The sequence below is a fragment of the Crassostrea angulata genome, chromosome 1 (assembly GCF_025612915.1).
Source record: "Crassostrea angulata isolate pt1a10 chromosome 1, ASM2561291v2, whole genome shotgun sequence".
Lineage (NCBI taxonomy): Eukaryota > Metazoa > Mollusca > Bivalvia > Ostreida > Ostreidae > Magallana > Magallana angulata.
In genome coordinates this window covers 47356332-47371691 of record NC_069111.1, presented here as the reverse complement: position 1 = coordinate 47371691, position 15360 = coordinate 47356332, and the positions used below count along the sequence as shown (strand labels likewise).

The following is a 15360-nucleotide window of genomic DNA, read 5'->3' as shown; positions in this document are numbered from 1 at the left end:
ACAAAAATGCTATTTAAATTTTTTTTTTCATAATTTCACATTTTTTAACTTTTCTTAAAAATTTTATGGTTAAACACCATTTTTTAAACTTTAAAATATTATATTTATGTCTACTGCAACTAAAAAGCAAAACAAAATATTGGACTTCAAATGCTTCTTTTTTTTCTACGACCTTTAGAACACATATACCCCCTTATCAAATGCAGCTAAAAAGTTTCACGAACACAATTTAAAAATACATCAGAAAACAGCATTTTCTTTCTTTGCTTTGATAAACCCTAAAATTCTTCTTTCAAAACTACATGTATTGAGTACAAATTAATTTTTTGGATAAACAGTACCTTTCCTCTGCATATATATACACAAACGTACTAAAATCTCAGTACAGAAATTCACGAGTTCCAACTATTGGACTCAATAAGATCAAAAAATTTATATACTTGTAGACATTTTTTACACTTGACTATCAAGTTCAGAATTATCAATTAAACATTAAAAATTAGGGCAAAAAACGGTAAATCCGAACAAATATCGTTTTCGATTTTAAAGCTTATTATAGCTGCTAAATTGATGACGCGTCTAATTAGGGATCCACCTTAACAGGCATACATTTTTAACTTATGCAAACATTTGTTGACATTAGCACTATAAAACATTGGTATAAACGTTCCTTATTAATAACCCATTTACCATATGTAATGAAGCTACCATTGCTATGTGATATATTGGTTTCATTTGATTTAATCCCTCAAATGTTTAAAAAAAAATTCAAAAATTGGTTATAAAAATATTTTTATCACAGAGATCTTTTTATTGCAAACTCTTTTTCTTGAAAACTAAAAACTATAAACAACTGTTTGAAATACGTAGAATACTATCACGATATTCTACAATTAAATAGGGCCCTGGTTCTCATGATCTGAAAGTCTTGGGTAAATATCTATAGACAGTCAACACAAATAGTATCTGACTTTTATTTTCACAAAATCTTTATTGGCATTCGGGGTTTTCTTAAAATAACACGAAAACAAAACGATATTATCAAATAGGTAACAGATACAAATTAGCGAAATAAAAAGATTAGATTGTTCACTATTCTATTCAATAACTTCATTAATGGGTAATGTAATACATAACGTCATTAATTGTAGCAACAAAAGCCATACATGTATCCCACCAATTATCAGTAGATTTATTGAAACAAATAAAAACTACGTTGTTGCTTTTGATAACAGTTAATGGTTAAATATAAAGTGTTGGACACTTAATAGACATTGCCCCGTGAGTATCATATCAGTCGATAGATAAATTGGGTCATTGTTCTCACGATCTGAAGTTTTGGGGTATACATAAAAGGTCAATCAGCTGACTTATGATATCAGAAACCCTTTATTGACCTCACTGGGTTTTCCATAGACTGACCAAGAAAACATAACGAAATACCAAATACTTAAACAGATTCAAATTCAGATTGCTAATTAAACACAAATGTCCACTGTCCAACATTTACGGATATTGTAAGACATAAAACCATTAAGAGGAGTGATAAGAACACTTTCAAAGCTGAAATAGCATTGAAAAATAAGTATTTATGTACCATTTGTACACAAACTAAATAGCAGAATGCGCTAAACCACTTTGTATGAATATATACTCAATTTATGAAACATCAATTATTAGTTTCAAGTATTTACATGAAACATCTATCAGTGTAAAATATATCTATTAATAATCCATTTACCAAATACACTGAAGCTATAATTGCTGTGTGGTCTATTGGTTTCATTTGATTTAATCCCTTCAAATGTTTATGAATAAATTCAAAAATGGAACCAAATCTTTTTATCACCGAGATATTGTTTTTGCAAACTCCTTTTATTGAAAATTGACTACTTCAATCAGTTATACGTAGAGTACTTTGATATTATCATATAAATAAATAGATATCTTGTAGTCTGGGGTAAATCCTGACCTCTATTTTCACAAAATCTTTATCGACATTGTGGGGTTTTTCTTGAAATAACAAGAAAAACAAAACATTACCATCAAATTATTAACTGATACAAAATTAGCAAAATAAATCGATAATGTTGTAAACTCTTTTATTCAATAACTTAATTAATGGATAATGCAATACATGATGTCATAAATTGCAGCAACAAGAGCTATACATGTAACCCACCAATTATCAGTAGATTTATTGATATACGACTATGCTTTTGATAACAGTTAATGGTTAAATATGAAGAGTTTGACACTTAATAGACATTGCCCCGTGAGTATCATATCAGTCGATAGATAAATTGGGTCATTGTTCTCACGATCTGAAGTGTTGGGGTATACGTTAAAGGTCAATCAGCTGACTTATGATATCAGAAACCCTTTATTGACCTCACTGGGTTTTCCATAGACAGACCAAGAAAACATAACGAAATACCAAATACTTAAACAGATTCAAAATCAGATTGCTAATTAAACACAAATGTCCATTGTCCAATATTTGTGCATATTGTAAGACATAAAATCATTAAGAGGAGTGATAAGAACACTTTCAAAGCTGAAATAGCATTGAAAAATAAGTATGTATGTACAATTTGTACACAAACTATATGATATATCAAAATTAATGTTATTTGTAAGCAAAACGTAATTTTTAAACGTACATTTTGAAAGAATTATGACGAGTAACAGTTTCTTTTTTTATTGTTGTCTTGCTATGACGAAGCAATGAAATCAAAATAGCAGAATGCGCTAGATCACTCTGTATGAATTTATACTAAATTTATGAAACATCAATTATTAGTTTCAAGTATTTTCATGAAACATCTATCAGTGTAAAATATATCTATTAATAATCCATTTACCAAATACTACGACGTTATAATTGCCGTGTGATCTATTGTTTTCATTTGATTTAATCCCTTCAAATGTTAATGAATAAATTCGAAAGTCGAACAAAATATTTTTATCATCGAGATATTGTTTTTGCAAACTCCTTTTTATTAAAAATTGACTATTTCTATCAGTTATACGTAGAGTACTTTGATATTAGCATATAAATAGATAATGTTGTCAACTGTTTTATTCAATAAATTTGTTAATGGATATTGCTATACATAACGTCATTAATTGTAGCAACAAAAGCTATACATGTATCCCACCAATTATCAGTTGATTTATTGATACAACTTAAACATTACGTTGTTGCTTTTGACAATCAACAGTTTATGATTAAACATAAAGTGTTGGACTCTTGATAGACATTGCCCCCTTGAGTATTATATCAGTCAATAGATAAACTTGGTCCTGGTTCTCACGATCTGAAGTCTGTGTCATATGTTTAAGGTCAATCAGCTGACTTATGGTATCAGAAAACCTTTATTAACGTCACTTGGTTTTCCGTATACATTCCAAGAAATTAGAAATTACACATACTTCAAGTTAACCACATTGAACGTTTATTCTCAAAACTGAACCTGCATGCAAAGTTCAAATGTATGTACAATGTGTATAAAAACTATATGATAGTTTTTGTTTTAAATGCAGAAAAGGATATATTGCTAGAATTGGCACTTGAACACAAAAGCCTGCTTGTGGACGCCTTAAAATAGGCCTATATTAGATGATCTTTACGATTATCAAATTTAAACATTACAAGTTTCTTTTCAATGTTGTTTACCAGAAAGAAAAAAATACGAAAGTACGAAAAGTGCTTAAAATATGCTCCTTGGCTATCTCTAAAAACAAGAAATCTGTTTTTCGTCGGGGGCTTCGCCCCCTGAACCTCCCTCCCCCTATATGGTGCCTATACTTCTAGTTTATTTTTCGACGTAAAATAATGACCCCCCTCCCCTTGCTGAAGAATAATTGGATTTTTTTCTGAAGAAACAAAAAGACCCAGTGGTTATTTTCCTTTATGTTAAACATAAAGAAAAATGACAACCGCTCTAAACAAGAATAGAAATTGGTTACCCTGTATCCAAGATACGACTTTGAAATTACTTGAATTTTTACCCTGATTTTGAAGCTATAAACACCGAACTTGTAAATAAATCGCTATATATAGTTTTTCATATACGTAGCAGGCATACACAAAACACTTACATTGCCACAAATTGATTGTTAACAATTATATCACTTCTCTCGTCGACATATGGCGGGTAATTACGTAGATAAAGAAAAACGAATTCATACATATTGAGGATACTGTGTGATAAATTACGAACAACAATCATGAGGAATAAATGTTGTAGTAATATAAGCAATATTCATTGGTGAATAAATGGTCAATCGAAGAATGATACATTTATAAATTATTATGGAAAATGCTAAGGAGGCAGGTAGTGTACGAATATGAATACTTCTTACTTACATTTCTGGGGGAAAGTTCTTTTTTATCGTACATGAACATCGATATTCTTAACATTTGTTGTAATGTTGTATTTGTGATCATGAATATACTTTATTCTTTTAGAGCAAATGTGTGAAAAATACCTGACTTTAGTAAATCTTAAATAGATAATAAACACTGTATGATTATAATAAGAAGAGATTGTTTCTAAAAGCGTTGATACATGTAAGGGGTTCGGACTCGAACTAGGGGTTTATATCCCCCTTGATTTTGATCACACGATCTTTACTGCATCCAAAGTTGTCAATGCTCATACAAACTATTGATGCATTATTCATTTTGATATTAATTAAAATATGCCGATGATAAAGTAAAATATATATTTTCTGTTCGAGTACTCTCAGTACTTTGACGATTTTCCTTGTTGGCCGTTAACTTCTACTGGCGTAATGGCTGCTGTTAGAGCCTGCTAACCAGCTTGGTTATAATGGCTAACAATGGAGTGAACTTATCATAATTTTGGTTTCATCATTAATTCTGGGTGATGCACTTGCTTACCCAGCAGTTTGTAGTTGGGGAAAACCGTCAATGCAAGTATAATTCATGTACATTATCGAGTCTACTCTTTCATCGCCAATCAACAGAGTTTTGTTTTATAGTGTCTTGTATCTCGAAATAATTCTAATGTGTTGTCACTCGTAATATTGAGATACATATGGTGGGTGTTCCGATTGGGCCACTTCGACCTTCTCACTTTCGCCTATTGGGCGAAGATGCGAGAGTGCGAAGTTGCTATGGCGAAAGTGCAAAGGTGTGACGGCGAAGGAGCGAAAGTGCGAAGATGCGACGGCGAAGCGCGATGATGCAAAGGCGAAGGTGTGGAGTTGCAAAAGCGAAGAAGCGATACTACTATCGCTCCTTTACCTTCGCAACTTCGCACTCTCGCTCTCGCATCTTCGCGCTTTCGCCTTCGCCTTTTTTTTATAAATGCGGAGCTCTCTATCTTTTAAAAGGTTCCGATGCATATGCTGGAAATTTAATTTTATAAAATTGTTAAAATTGAATTATCCAAGGGGATGGGGTTCGGATAACCTCTCCCCTTTTACTTCGTGAAATTATTGATATTGATTTTTCCGGGGGCGGACCCCCTCTCCTCCTCCAGATCTATGCATGAGCAAGGAGTGTCGCATAATGAAATTAGAATGTTACTGTGTTTGATCCACGGTAAACAGACGGCTGGTAAGTGACAGAAGTCTGGAAGTGCATATGTACACATTATGGCGGACATTACATTTTATGTGGAGTTTATATTGATTATGCATAGCAAGCACTGGTAAACATATATGTCACATGTACACATTAAAAAAATTATAAACATTGATAGTAAGCACGCTGGCCTAGCGCATGCGTACCAATAATAGCATGGATTAATCGAAAAACTTGGCAAGAACGGTGCCTGTATTAAATTCTATGTAATTGACCGAGACTTGCTGAATGCAATCAAAAAATGTGAAGACGAAAGTGCGAAGATGCGAAGGCGAGATTGCTAAGTTGCGAAGACGAAGGAGCGATAGTAGTATCGCGCCTTCGCCTTCGCACCTTCGCACTTTCGCCATCGCATCCTCGCGCTTTGCCGTCGCATCTTCGCACTTTCGCTCCCTCGCCGTCGCACCTTCGCACGTTCGTCTTCGCAACTTCGCTCTCTCGCATCTTCGCCCTAAAGGCGAAAGTGCGAAGGTTTTAGTGGCCCTATCGGAACACCATATATACATGTAAATGTAATCGTTAAAGCTGACATGAATTAATTAAAGCATTTGTCGCCATATTAGTTTCGATCGCTCCTCTACTGCCACTTGGGTGTATATACCTGTCGAGAAAGTTACGGTCGGTTGCTTTCCGATCGAGGCATTCAGGTTGCACGGACTTCTAAATGTTTGTAATAAAGAACAAGAAATCAAATTGACGCAAGCGTCAAATGGGCTGCAAAAACATAATTGTTGTATGAATCATTGGTTGTTTACATAAAAACACACCAAAAAGAAGAATATAAGAGTTGGTTGTAACAGTACTAATTTTTATGGTAAATTTGAATATACTTTCAGCAACTTGTTTTGAAGTTTAATATTTTACTATTATCATGAAGAATCGAGTTCGTTACTGTAAACATTTCTAACGGTAATTGAGAACACATTGATTTGTACATTACTCTAATGCAAATTTCAACTCATAACTTTTCTCTTGGAGATAATGTATTTCAAACCATTTTTTTTTTGTTGCATTGTATTGAATGAAAATTTAATGCATTAGTTTATATTATTTCAAGGGACCACATGATAAAATAGAAATGGATTAGTTCAAAATGTCCAGTCAATTAAAATTTTCATTTCTGTCATATTTTTGCGTAAATAATTGATATGGATGTCATTTCATGATATTTTCTACCACATTTTAGATGAAAATACAATAAATACACACACAAAGTCATTTTATTTGACACGGCACATAGAAATTCAAATATATCATTTATATAAAATTTAATTACATTCAGGTCTTTGGTTTTCAGGTCTTTAGTATGTCCCGCTTACCGATGCCGATGCATTGTTTTGAAAAGAATGAAGAACTCCGAAATTTTCCGGATAGATTTAAGTCTCGATAAAAACGCGCTAAACACGACAATCTACTTAGTATGACATATTTTTTCATTTACGAGTAAAACAAAAAATATGTGATATTTTTAAAAGGCATAAAACATATTTCTACATGCAAATTTATTTTAATTCATAAAAATAAGCATAATATTAATTCTACTTAAAAAAGAACTATCCCGCAAAAACGCAGTAACAATATTTAAATGTATATCAAATAACAGACCGCCTTCCGGTGGCCCGTAATAAAGGAAACAATGATCAATAAAATACAAAATATATCTATTCTTTGAAATAATTTCCAAGGTACAAGTATCCGTATCATTTTGCACAGATAGTGCTACCTTACTTCACATGCACATCGAACACGTGCGTTGTTCAATGTCTGCATCTTTTTAAAAAAAACACCGGCGGCACTACGTCCAACCCAGTAGCTAAATGATAGTAAATTCAAGAAAGTAACAACGTAAAATTGACTCGTTTCCATCGGTTTCTACAAAAATGCCCCGTTTCTAAAATCCATGCAAACATTGACATTGCTCGATATGCCACAGTGTGTGGTTACGCATGTGCAATGTTATAACATAAACAAAAAACGGTCTACAGTTATTGAGGATTTTTTAAGTATGTGTGCCTGGATATATAATCCTTGACAGTGCAGTAGTTATCATATTATTTTTGTTCAAAACGCGTTTCTACAAGTCTTTTCGCCCAAGGTCACCCCTGCGAATGTGTTCGAAATGTGTTTTTTATCGTTACTAAGTATGTAAGAAATCCAGAGGTGCTCGAATGAAAGTTCACGAGATTTCACAGAGATTTGTTCAGTTCCTGTGAAATTTTGAGCGGACGTATAAGTGTTCGGATAATATTCTCAAAATATGTAAGTAATGATCGTTTTTCATATCATATTCTACTTTGATTTATGTTAAAACATGAAAATCTTTTAAGTTGTTTGTCTTATTTCACCATCAAGCGGTTATTAGGTCTTTCCACCTTTCAGGTGAAAGACCTTTTGTATTTCTTTAGTTTTTTATTATTATTTTTCTTCTCTATTTTCCACTGGAAAACTTTTTTATTTCAAGAGATATTGAAACAAATTTTTCTTTATGTGATTAAACATTAAAAGTGATGATACAAAATGACCCTGTGCCTAATGACCCCAAGAACTTAAAAAGTTATCGCCCTTAGGATCCGCAATAAAATGAAATAAAGTTTAAAATCAATAAACCTCTATATAAATTTTATGTTTGATTACAAATACTTTAATTCTATTAAATTGACTATAAACACAAGGCATGATTTTTACTGTAAAACTGAAAGGGTCAAATAAAACCACGTGGTCTAAAATTTAAATGACAATAACATTCACAAGGGGTGAAGTATGGGCAGCGGAAAGGGCAAAAATACATTTTTACAAAATCAACGATAAACTAAATTCAGCAATCTAAAATAATATTATCAATGACCATAAGTGCAAAACCAACAGTCTTCTTTGCAAAATAAATGTACATAAAATCAATCAAAGATCTCCAAATACAAATCAAACACAAAAAGTAAAACCAACAGACATAAATGTAAAACGAACATACATCAACATGAAACAAGCGGACGTACAAATAAACGCCAGGTGGCGTTTTTTGGGAAGCAATATGCGTCATCGGTTATTGGAATCCGGGATGATTCGCGCCTATTCTGTTTCGCCCTGAGATGTTGATATATTTATTATGATTTATTAAAAATTAAAAATAATATTTTAATGACCTGTTTATACTTGTACATTTGTTCGAAATATTCATATTCAGATAAAAACATATGCATAATCAACTATCGTACAGTCTTCTATAAAAAAAAAAAAGTCATTTCATTGTTATCTATCAGGCACGTAGCATCGTTTTTGAAAGTGGGGGGGGGGGGGGGGGGGGCAGGCTCATCCAAAAAATCTTGACAAGCAAAATAAGGGGGGGTGGGGGCAGACCCCAGCCCCCGATGCTACGTGCCTGTCCATAAACATGATGATATACAAAAATCTGAAGGAAACATTTTCAAAATGCTACAAGACATATGTACATTGTAAATTAAAATTTTATAAAGTGCATGTATCAGAATACTTCAAGCTTATCGACATGAATACTGCCATGTCTTATATTTTCTTCAAACTACTTGTACAGGCAATGCATAAGAATGTAGAGAAATAAATCAAACTTCGTTATAGGAAACATTGTATGCTTTGAATAAGGCATATTTTGATGATAACAATTTATACAAAATGTTTACTTTAAGACTTTCCGTTTCCGTCAGGCTAAGACACATCTGTATAGATAATTATAGCAAATCAAATTTTCACGCCTCTATTCACGTAATGTCAGTCATTCGTTGCATTTCGTATCACTTTAATTTTGCTGGGTGGAAGTAATGCAAACCATACAACTTGAGATCTTTGTCAATTTTGTATTTACTGTCATCTGGTAAATTAAAAATTTACAAAGAAAAAAAAGAAGACTGGAATAGAAATAAAATTGTTAACGATAAGGTTTGATTTAGTTTGACTTTTGCTATAAGAATTTTAATTTTTTGATTAAATTTATATTAATTTTATAAGACTGGTAAAAATCGTAGTTAAATAGTGGGTGCAGGGGAGGGGAGGGGGGAGTAATGTAAAGTTCAAGCAGAAAGTTTATGTAATTAAATAATGATCCCCAAAATAGAGCTATGCTAACTATATAATATTATACATTTGTAATTACATTAACTTTCCCGAATTTTTCATAATAAAACACAGGTAATTCTCAAGTGAATGACAGACTATAATTGTTAACACAACACAATTCACACCTCTTGTTCTGAACTATATAAAACGACATGGCTTCATAAAATTAATAAATAAAAATCCTAATCAAGCAAGCACGCTGTCTTGTTTGGCCGTGCATGCATAAAAGCAAACACCGTTTCAATGGGTTTTTTAAAAACATATTTCAATTCTTGTATAGGTAATAATTAATTTCAGAGGAATAATAATACGAGAAAAGTATCTTAATACAGTAAGATGTTTCGCTCCGAGGCAGGTGCGAAACATCGAGATGCGAAACATCTCATGGCGAAACAGAATAGGTGCGAACCATCCCTGATTCCAATAATCGATGACGCGAATTGCTTCCCAAAAACGCCACCTGGCGTTTATTTGTGCGTCCGCTTGTTTTATGTTGATGTATGTTAGTTTTACATTTATGTCTGTTGGTTTTACTTTTTGTATTTGATTTGTATTTAGATATCTTTGGTTGATTTTATGTACATTTATTTTGCAAAGAAGACTGTTGGTTTTGCACTTATGGTCATTGATAGTATTATTTTAGATAGCTGAATTTAGTTTATCGTTGATTTTGTAAAATTGTATTTTTGCCCTTTCCGCTGCCCATAGTGAAGGTAACGTGTTCGGGTGTATGAAGTACCTGAATGCGGTAAAGCGTGAATAGTGCTCTCGGCTTATATAGGGGGTGTGTAGCGTTGAGCAGAACAATAGAAATCGACAGCTATTGTGGTGGTAGTCGGAGATAAAAGGGAAATACATGTAAAGCGTATTTATAAATTCATGTCAGCTTTAAGATGACAATCATACCCCGGTGCAATACGTCAGTATCTTGTTATATCGGAAGGAATTTTATTTTCTAAGATGTACCCCTTCTTCACTTTTATTTGAATATGAGTTATATTCTCTGTTACTTTCTGTAAACTGGAGTAAAAAATACAATATTGTTAAGACTATTTCACAAATTAAAAAAATATACTGAAAAACTGTGATCTCTAAGGAGGTTATTATTCTTCAGGGGTAACTTTTCTTCTTGTAGAGTGTGCTCATTTTTATGAAAATGACACTTATTCTTCAGGCAAAAGGGTCACGTAGAATAATGAGTCATTTTTTCTGCGTAGAATAATGATCGGGGGGTCATTATTCTACGTCGAAAAATGACCCCAGTCATTATTCTACGGGGGTCATTATTCTACGTTACACATGCATTTCATCTGTATTTTATAATCCTTCTTCCAATCAAAACTACAAGGCGTTTGATATGCGTGCATCGCCTTTATTGTTTTTGTATTGTGATTGCATTTTATGAACTTTCAAGGTGGAAGGCTACATCGTCACAACATGTCTGACTTCCGTTCGAAACGCCATTGTGTTCCAGATTGATAACATTATGTCGTGGTACAAAATAGCTATACACCGTTTAATTGAACTCTTCTAACTAAGGAGATGATATAGGAATGAAATCACCAAAACGCTTAGAAAATATGTCAATTTTCTTCCTGTTTAAAGCTTTAAACTAACATTGATTATCAGCTGTTTTGTACTGAAAACGTGGAATCTAAATAATATACAGTTTCCCTGCTCTGCTGCTATTGGCAATACATTTTTGTCATGTCATCTGCAACAAACGATTATACATATGTGGCGGATTATCGATATAGGTAAGCAGATGTCAAATTTTCATTTAAACTATATAAGTATGATGAATATAAAACGAAAGTACCGTAGTACGATCTCTTGAATTGATCCTAACTTCCCAAATTAAAAAAAACATTTGCAGTAAAAGACTTTCATTGAAACTTTGACATTAAACTAATGTATTTTGGTTAAAATAAATACAGCTAGTTAGCAATAGCACAGGAGGCCCGGATTTGCAAGCCCAAATGAGGGAAAGACAGAATTCTTAAAAGGAGCATGTTTTTCATTTCCACACGTGCATGTGTATCACTATGGACATCTAATGTATGTATTAATATGCGTATGGTTGTTTTTTATAATTGCTATTGTATATAAAAAATTAAAAGGCAATTTAACTACTAATATTTTGTTTTAAAGAGTTAAATATATATAATGCATTCATCAAAAATATAATTTTTCAGCTTCAAACATTATCATAAGCACTAGTAATCTTATATCTACATATTTAGCATAGATTTGTTCCTTTTTTAATTTTTCTTCGTGATTTTTATTAATTAAAAAATTGATCCCAAGATATACTGATAGACCATGTAAAATAAAGAAAGACAACTCTTAAACAGGATCTTTTATACCAAGATTTTTGCAATAATTAAGTATTTCCTTTAATTTTTCAATTTCATTTAATTTCTTTTCTTCATCCCATTAACCAACGAATATTGTTTATATTTTCAGGTTTTTGTGGGATTTTGTCCAGCAGTTTGCCTTAAAAGAATTTTTTTATATTTTAGTTTCATATTTATGTGGATTCCAATAAAAATCATACAAACTTCATTCATGATTTTCTTAACTTAATAACATTTCACTTTCATAAGAATTTTAAAACAGAAATGTTTAAAAATTTGATAAATATGGGGTTATCTGGAACCAGACTGATATTTTAAAAATTCTCTAGAAAATAGTGTATTGTATTTTGAGGTCTATTATTGTTGAATACTGTGCCTAGTATTGGTAAAAAATGCATGCAACAAAAATCTCCTACACTTATTTGGTGTAGAGATCCACCTTAATGGTATTATAGTTTAGGTAGTAGTTTTTTTTTAAATAGTACCTAATTATTTTAGTAGGTTGACGTCACCTGACGTCGTGGAAATATGAAATGGGGCTCCGTAAATCCAATTCATGCAAAATAAATATCGTTGTATTTTTTATAACAACTTCAAAATTAGATGATTTTTGCATACTTATTTTCCATTGGTATTCATTAGATAAAACATACGTCATCCTACAAAGTGTACAGTAATTTTGTCGTAAATCACTTTGCTTTCGAACTTTTTTTACAACCCTTGTATGTTTGAATGTAGATATCGCTGTTCAAAGATATTTTAACAGAGGGGATAGCAGAGACATTGCTTCATTTTTCTCGTATAAAAGGTTTGCCTTTTAGTCTCGTTGGTGACTTAATGAAACAGTGTAGGCTCATTTTGTCTTTGGGGACAATGGTCTTGTAAAGACAACATTTTACAGGTTCGTGGGATGTAATTTTGTCGGTAGCAAGTTCGGGATAGTCTTAATAAATATAAATTAAACTGGTATTAACAGTCATGGGGATGCAAATTCGAGGGTAAGTGTTACCCACGAAAGCTAGTAGTATTAGTCCTCCACAAACAATGATGATTCCACCGTAAAATATTAACTAAAACGGTGCACGAATTTACTCACATCAGTTCTGTTGGTACCAAATGTCCCACAATAAAATTCTAACTACTTTTAATCAAAGTACTGAAGTACTGACGGGAGTTGATTTTATCGATTAATTATCATTTATTTAAAAATCAGCGATATGTGATTTTGCATGACAATTTAAGTAGTATCAGTAATAGAAATATTTCTGAGAAATTGTATGGATCCAGGCAAGATTGAACTCTAGTTTTGTTCAACCAAACGCTCGACTGTCTCCGTTTATCTCCGACAAGCAAGAGAGACTCTCTGTTTTGTCGGATATTAACAGAGACAGCCGACCGTCTGGTTGAACGTGACTGGTACATTGAAGTCGAGCCTATGAATACATGATACGACTTCAAAAAATATCTAAACTGTTTGTACCATTTAAAATCTTACTATTTTCATGGTATTGATAAATAGGTTTTCTTGAAAAACAATGCTTCAGAATACATTGCATCCAATTTATCGATTATTTTCAGGAACTAAGTGTCGTCAGCGGTATTGATTTGTGCTTAGGTCCAAACACTGTTTCACTTTCGGTTTGCCCGAGTAAGTGCATAGGAGAGTTGATTAAAATCAACTCCCAAAAATGGTTTTATTGGATCTAAAACAATCAGAGAAAAACAATAAAGCTAAGTTTGTGTCTTCACAATTTATTATTTTGGAGTATTTAAAATGACAATATATTAAAAAAACAAAAGATATATTTATTGGCCTAACATCAAATCATAGTAATGTTTACAGAACAAGATAATCCGACACGAAATCAATTATGTAATTCGAGCTTTGGCTTTAATGACCATTCTCTCAGCTTGTTCGCGAGTGATTTCTCCTTCGTCGATATCAAAACCTGCAGATCCACCCTTGTAAGAATCTATGTTAGGATCGGGTACGTAAGCGCCCTCTGCTGGAAAATCCCTCATTTGTGGAAGTGTCTTAAGTTTGGACATCATCTTGGCCCGTCTGTTTATTTCGCCAACCTGCTTGTTGTTTCTCGTTAACTGTTTTGCACGCGCTCCCTTAACTTCCATTTTTTTATGAATTCTTCTTGACAATTCTTCTTCGTCAATCTCTATATTTTTCGCTAAATCTCTTTGCACTTCTTCATCAACTTCTGCCATCCATTTTTCCAACGAAACCTCTTCCTGGGCTCCCCCGATGATAACTTCAGTCAAATTACTAGCGGTACTTAGCGGCACATACTGACCCCCAGTCAGAAAAGCAATGGCCATGAAAAAGTCCATTACATAACCGGACAAGCCACATCCTATTGAGTATAAAACAATTCCCTTTTTAGCCATTTCAGAGGCGATACAAACTGGATCGTGTCCCGCCGGACATTGAGGGAAATTATCAGAACGTTCAAGACCATGTGGCGGGGCATCTGAAATCAGAACACATATTTTTGTAGCATCTGAATGCCACGACAAGTGGAGAACGTCGTACATAGCATCGGCAACGGCTTCTGGTGTGTCACCTCCCCCATTAGCTGAACAAGCAGTAAGCCATGATTTCATTGTAGTTATATTTGGAGTAAAATCGTGTTTTTGTGTGACGAAACTGTGGTCTTGTGGTGGGTGATCACGGTATTCAACGAGTCCAAATCGAATGCTACTTATTCCCGACGAAGAAATCCGTTGAATGATATTCTCTATGTTTTGCTTCGCAGAAGCGATATAACTACACATACTACTAGTACAGTCCATAGCAAACGCCAAATCCAACTTGTCGCCCATGTTTAGTATGCTAGACTCATCGACTGATTACAAGTACACCTAAAATTGCATGTGACATCAATAGTTTCTAACTTTCGATTTAAATACTTGGAAATGATAGTTCATTACTACAGCGAAGTCGTGTTATCTTTGAACACTCGTAGCTTTTACGTTGCATATCTTATTTTATTACGGAAGCTCACAAGAAGCAAAACTTTTCATAAAATATATTTTTTCTGAAACTATACATAAAATTGTTTTTTGAAATGAAGCATATAAATAATTCATGTATGAAAGAAATTTGACCTCCCCTGCAGCCAATATCACTTCTTACCTACAGCTTACTCCACTTATTTTGACCTCGCTTATTTTGAAATTCCGCTTATTTTGAAATAGAATTAAATCCCCAGTTTTTACCTCTCATATTATTTGCATTGATTTTACGGATATAATGAAATCGGTTATTTTGAAATATCGCTTATATTA

The 15360-nt window shown here is 32.9% G+C and overlaps 1 protein-coding gene and 1 long non-coding RNA gene across 2 annotated transcripts; one reads left to right on the top strand and one right to left on the bottom strand.

Moving 5' to 3' along the window:
• Nucleotides 1-11448: 11448 nt before the first annotated feature.
• Nucleotides 11449-12268, top strand: LOC128171533 (uncharacterized). The gene is made up of 2 exons (XR_008242099.1): nt 11449-11761; nt 12170-12268. It is a non-coding gene; the product is annotated as an uncharacterized LOC128171533 (long non-coding RNA).
• Nucleotides 12269-13812: 1544 nt separating this feature from the next.
• LOC128160129 (uncharacterized) lies at nt 13813-14956 on the bottom strand. The gene has a single exon (XM_052823403.1). It carries the CDS (start codon nt 14893-14895, stop codon nt 13930-13932), a length of 966 nt encoding a protein of 321 aa, XP_052679363.1. The 5' UTR covers nt 14896-14956; the 3' UTR covers nt 13813-13929.
• Nucleotides 14957-15360: the final 404 nt, after the last annotated feature.

Coding starts and splice junctions, on each gene's coding strand:
- LOC128160129 (XM_052823403.1), bottom strand. CDS start 14,895: ATGGGCGACAAGTTGGATTTGGCGTTTGCTATGGACTGTACTAGTAGT.